At 51.0% G+C, this 6,000-nt stretch overlaps 1 protein-coding gene across 3 annotated transcripts in view; it reads left to right on the forward strand.

The window, feature by feature from the left end:
- The window catches only part of IGDCC3 (immunoglobulin superfamily, DCC subclass, member 3), a 120,598-nt gene extending 116,826 nt beyond the window's left edge, over positions 1-3,772 (forward strand). For 2 of the 3 annotated variants that reach the window (XM_014946153.1, XM_014946155.1), the window contains 3 exons: positions 493-634; positions 1,464-1,671; positions 2,489-3,772. In XM_014946153.1, coding sequence (XP_014801639.1) covers positions 493-634; positions 1,464-1,671; positions 2,489-2,653 — 515 coding nt within the window. In that variant the 3' untranslated portion in view covers positions 2,654-3,772. The remainder of the gene's footprint in view (positions 1-492; positions 635-1,463; positions 1,672-2,488) is intronic. The other variant, XM_014946154.1, reaches the window with a different exon arrangement.
- The last annotated feature ends 2,228 nt before the right edge of the window (positions 3,773-6,000 follow it).

Genomic DNA, 6,000 nt, shown 5'->3' on the forward strand with positions numbered 1-6,000 from the left:
ATGTGTAAAAAAAACATCCTGCTGCTCTTGGAAGCCTTTTAAGCCTTCCGGTGGGAATAGCTTCAAGAGACAGTTATTACTCCTCTGTCTGTGGCGGAGTAAATACTAATCTCGTTGGCTGCTCGGTGCTTTCCATCAGGTAGCCACATGCTCTGGCTTGGTGGCCGCCTCTCACCTCCCAGGTGACAGCGGAGTCTTTTCTGTTCATTAATTGTGTCTAATAACAGCAGCCTGGGTAATGGGGCTGGCTCTCTACGGACCTAGCAGAGGTCCTGTGCTTGCTGTGACTGCCTTCCTACGGTACCAGGAGCTGGGGGGGTGCTTTGGCAGGCAGTGCCACCCCCTCTCCAGACCCCCATCCTGCTCACTTCTTCCCCTTACACAGCTCCCAGTGCTGCCCAGGCTCCAGCTTTAGCTCTGGGCTCTCCAAAAGCTGGAGGAGCAACAGGCAAACAGCACCACTGACCCCACCTCTCTCCCCTTTTCTTCCAGCAGTGCTGAATCCCCCTTGTGACTGCATGAAGGACGAGCAGAACAATAAAACCTCCACGACGGGCATCATCATTGGGATCCACATCGGCGTCACGTGCATCATCTTCTGCGTCCTCTTCCTCATGTTTGGGTACAGAGGAAGGTAGGGGTTGCTCGTGCCGCTGCTCATAGCGGGGGTGATGGTCTCCTAACGTCACGTGGGTGTCCCCACAGGGGTCTCACACCCCCAGGGTGATGATGGGCTGTTTTCACTGAATTTCACTGAATTTTTAGAGTTGGAAGGGACCACAGAGATCATCTAGTCCAACTCCCCAGTGCACATTTCCCCATGCACGTCTGGGGATGTGCATCCTGTGGTGTGTGATTGCACAGCCCAGCTCCCGTGAACGCCGGGGGCTGTTTGCAGCACAGCTCCTGCACCCCAGGGGCTTCTCTGAATACACCCCATCACCTCTGCTCCCTGTCGAGGGAGCTGGTACCTCCTGGGAGCATCACTATGTCTGCTCTGACAAGCCCTGACCCTCCCTGTAAAACCTTTCACAGTGAGAAGAACCATGACTTGAGGAAATGGCCTCAAGTTGCACCAGGGTAGGTTCAGGCTGGATATTAGGAAAATTTTTTTCACTGAAAGGGTTCTCAGCCATTGGAATGGGCTGCCCAGGGAGGTGGTTGAGGCACCATCCCTGGAGGTGTTCAAAATACGGGTTGATGTAGTGCTGGGAGGTATGGTTTAGTGATGGTGTTGCTTTTTGTTTGTTGTGTGGGTGTCTATTTTTGTCAAAGTTAGGTTGACGGTTGGACAAGATGATCTTTAAGGTCCCTTCCAACCTGGAAGATTCTGTGATTCTGTGACTTTATAGGAGGGATTTAAGGAACAAGGATAAGCCATACTCCGGCTTGGGGGAAGGAAGTTGAGGGGGGGGGAGGCACTGACTTTACTCACCCTCAGGCCCCATCTCTTTATTTTTCAGGCTGCTGATGTGCAAAAACGTGCAGGAGCAGCTGTCCACCCCGCAGATCCCCAGGAGCCAGCGCAGTGCCACGGGCCTCGTCCTCAACGGAGCCGCTCGCAGGGACAGGGATGACCGGGACCTGAATGGAAAACAGCTGGATATGAACGAGCTGGAGAGGTTATTCCCAGCATCTCCATCCCAGGAGCAGCAGGATAAGGGAAGAACGGTGAGTCCAGCAGGATGGGAGCACGCCCAGGAAATGCAGATGCAGCTGCACGTCTAAGAGCATCTAAGGTGACCTGCCACCATAGAATCATAGAATTGCCCAGGAAGGGACCTCCAAAGGTCATCTAGTCCGACCCCCCCGCAGTCAGCAGGGACACCCCCAACTAGACCAGGTTGCCCAGGGCCTCGTCGAGCCTCTCCTTGAATATCTCCAGGGAAGGGGCCTCAACCACCTCCCTGGGCAACCTGTTCCAGTGCTCCACCACCCTCACAGTGAAGAACCCTCTCCTCATCTCCAGTCTAAATCTGTTCCCCTCCAGCTTGAAGCCATTGCCCCTCGTCCTGTCACTGCAGGCCTTTCTAAACAGGCTCTCCCCAGCCTTCCTGTAGGCTCCCTTCAGGTACTGGAAGGCTGCTATTAGGTCTCCCCGGAGCCTCCTCTTCTCCAGGCTGAACAACCCCAGCTCCCTCAGCCTGTCCTCATAGCAGAGGTGCTCCATCCCCCTGATCATCCTTGTGGCCCTCCTCTGGACCCTCTCCATCAGGTCCATGTCCTTCTTATATTGAGGGCTCCAGACCTGCACACAATACTCCAGGTGAGGTCTCACCAGAGCAGAGTAAAGTGGCAGAATCACCTCTCTGGACCTGCTGGCAACGCATCTTTTGATGCAGCCCAGGATGGGATTGGCCTTCTGGGCTGCAGCTGCCCACTGCCTGCTCATGTCCAGCTTCTCCTCCACCAGCACCCCCAAGTCCCTTTCCTCAGGGCTGCTTTCTAATACCATCATTGCATTGTCCCCTTCTCTCTCTCTCTCCAGGTGGCTCACAGCCCACCCACCGCCCACGACGACACCCAGATATCCACACTCCCTCTGGATGAGTTCAGCATCATCGAGGAGCAGCCAGACCCCCTCCCAAAAAGCCCCCGTGGGGGCAGCCCCACAGCTCCTGCTCCTGAACACGGTCCCACCAATGAAGGATAAAAACTCACCAAGACTCGAAACCCTCTTGTAGGAGTTACCAGAAACCAAACCCGCGGCTGGTGATGTCTTTACAACGAGTCGTCAATATCTCAGGTCAATTGAAGATTTCTACAGTCTGATGATGATTGTTATTTTTTTGTTTTGCTTTATTTTTATATATATATATAAATATATATATATATATGTATACAGCCTTTTGGAAACTCTGTGAAGTTTATCTTTCTGACCTCTCTCGGGCCTCTCGGTGTGTTCCTGCCGATGATGGCTTTAGGGAGACCGGTCACGAGGAATTTTCCCCACAGCTGCTAAGTAAAAGACTCCTTGGCAGAGTTTGGCAAACTTTCCCGTCTCTGACAGACTGGGGATACGGTGGAGCCTCCTTCTCTTGGCATCCCAGACTTTTTCCTCATCAGCAGCTTTAGGACTACTTTTTTGGGATCTATTTTTTATTTCCAGAAGACTGGATTCGGAGAAATCCTTTTAACTTGACTCCAAAAATTGAGGCCCGGGGAGGCCGTCTCTCCATGGATTTGATGATTTTTTTGTACACTTTCGCTATTTCTCAGGATACTTTTTTTGCTGATTGACTCAAAATAATATGAAAAAAAAGGAAAAAAAAAAAAAAGAGAGAGAAAAAAAAGAAGAGTGTGTGTGTGTCAAAGGATGCCTGCCTGAGGGCTACTGAAAGACTTGGACAGACAACCCGAGTGAACTCAGAACCTACCTCAACCGGAATGAATGTCTTCTGGGAAGCAGAAATACCTGCGTCTTCCTTCGTGTTCAAAAAAAAAAACAAGTAGTGTAGCACTTGGTCAGTACAAGCTTGGTCCTACCTCAGCCGTCACGCTCTGTACCTGCCGCCTCGGTGGTTTTGTTGTCGTCCTTCCCATGTAAAGCACTTCCAAACCTTGAAAGCAATGTTCTACCTCAAGCGTGATAGAAACTCGTGTGTGAGAGAGAGTGTGTGTGTGTGTGTGTGTGTGTCTTCTCCTCTCCCTCAATTCCTGCCTCTCCCACCCAGCCCCACAAGAAGAGAGATGCTTCGCTAGTGTTAATGAGCTTTACTTTTAGGCATGTAGTGGGGCTCCAGTATGGTTTTTTGCGTGGCAGAGATTTGTGATGTGGTTTTTTTTTGGTATGATTTTTTTGTGTGGCAGAGATTTGTGATGTGGTTTTTTTTTACTTTAAAGACTGTTGGGGTCCTTACAGGCACGTGGCTCGCTGCCCTGTGGCTCGCTGGCACCGTTGCTCTTGCAGGGCCAAATTTGGCGTTGGTGGTGGTGGCTGCCTTGGTTCCATCCCAGGCATATTCAGGATACACCTCCCCAAGGCTGATTCCCCACAGGATGATTCACGGCACGTGCTGGCACAAGCAGCACCCCCCCTGGGAGGTGGGAACCTGGTCATCACCATCTCATCCCTTCAAAGCCCACCCTGCCATCAGGAGCACCTATGAGGAAAACCTAATACAGCACTTCCCAAACCCCTTGAGATGCTACTGAGCTGCTCCCAGCTCCTCCAGCATATTTCCAGCTCATTCCAGGGTGGGTAGGCATGGCCAAAGGGTGACCTGAGCCAAAAAAGCCTCACTTCCCTGGGAGGGATGAGGCGTGGAGGGCTCCTGGGTGATGATGCAGAGCAGGACCCTGCGCTGGAGGATGCTGGTGGCTGCCAGCAGCCACCCCTTCCCCATGCCCAGGGTGGGCAGAGCAGCTCCCAACACCAAAGAGAGGTTTTGTGTGTGACCCCCCAATCCTCCAGGTACCAACCACCAACGTGCCACCATCATTTTTGGGTTGTCCTGGCATGGTGCAGCCTCATGAGTTGGTGTGTGCCCAGTGTTGTCCGTGGGGTGAGATGGGGGCACGCACAAGGACAGGGACATTGGGCAGCCCTTTCCCTGCCCCGTGTGTTGGTTAAAACCAGGTGAATGTGAAGGTTTGAACTCTTTGTGTAGGTGGTGGTAAATCAAACGGCACCGTATTTACAAGGAAAAGTGAAAGGAATCAGGAAAAGAAAGGAGTTTAAGTTAAAAAAGAAAAAAAAATGGTATTTTTTTAAATGGTACCAGTGGGAGAGTCCCTTGTGTCAGAAAGGTCCCCCGTCGCCTTTCCATCTGGCAGTGGGATGCTACCGGTAGCTGTGTAATTACTGCAGTACAGTAATTACAGGTGATGATGAGGCAAACAGCTCTTCTCCTGCGCCGTGTCCTGGTGCTGGGCTGGGTTAGCTGTGAGCAGGACTCGCTCCTTCCAAATGGTCCACCTTGGCCCACGCAGATGGGACAGCATTGACCTTGGAGTCTTGGGTGACCAAGGAGCTCTTGGGGCTCCGTGTTCGTAGCCATCGCCTGTTAAAATTCCTCCTGTAGACATCTTGCAGGACAGAAAAAATGTGAAGGGTTAAATTTCAGTATTAAACCCTCAAATAGCCTCTCCCCACCCCACCAAAGAGGCCATCAGACCGATTCCTGCTCACACCTACCACGGGGGGATGCTCCCTCCCGCGTGATGCTGGACCTGGAGCCAGGCTGGGAAGGGACCATGGTGGGGACAGCACTGGTGGCACCACAGGAGCTCAGCTCATCATGGAAACCAGAGGATGCCGGGGCTTGGAAAGGGCAGGGGGAGGGAGGAGGAGGAGATGCCAAACGGTTGAGTTATAACCTCATATCAAAGAAATCCCCATCTCCTCCTGCCGCCCCAGCCCAGCTTTGCTTTTTATTGCTTTTTTTGTTTGTTTTTGTTTTTTTTTTTTTTAATGTGTGTAACGCCGACGTTCACATTGAATAAGTACTGTTGCCAAAGTGAACACAGAATTTAGACTAGCTTTCAGCTCAGACGTCCTGGAGCTGTGAACATGCTATTAATTTAATATCATATTATTGTGATATTGTAATAGTAACAAGTATTTGTCACTACTTCCTTTTATTAAAGGGAAATGCTGTGCCATTTGACTAGTTGAAATACGATAGTATGTCAAGAATAGAGCTTTTTTCTTTTTTTTAAAATAATTATGCAGAAATGTAATGGCTTAAACCAATGCAGATCGTGTGTTGGTTTGAGACGGTTGAAGATGGATGTGAATCTTTAAAGACTATTTTTTAGATGTTTAGCTTTTCCTCTTTTTTGGGGTTTCTTTTCTGCTCTTGTCAATCCGTACCATTGGGACCTGACTCAGACGGTTGCGGCAGGTCAGCCCCTGGAGGTCCAAGAGGCTGAAGTCCGGAGATCCAGCAGGAGAACATGGTCTTCCCTGAATTATCCATGCCTCCCAAGTCCACCAAACTGGGCAAAAAAACCCTCTTGCAATGGCACGTTGTGCTGTAGCCTTCCCTTTGCCCCGAT

The sequence above is a fragment of the Calidris pugnax genome, unplaced genomic scaffold, assembly GCF_001431845.1.
Source record: "Calidris pugnax isolate Ruff unplaced genomic scaffold, ASM143184v1 scaffold134, whole genome shotgun sequence".
Classification (NCBI taxonomy): Eukaryota; Metazoa; Chordata; class Aves; order Charadriiformes; family Scolopacidae; genus Calidris; species Calidris pugnax.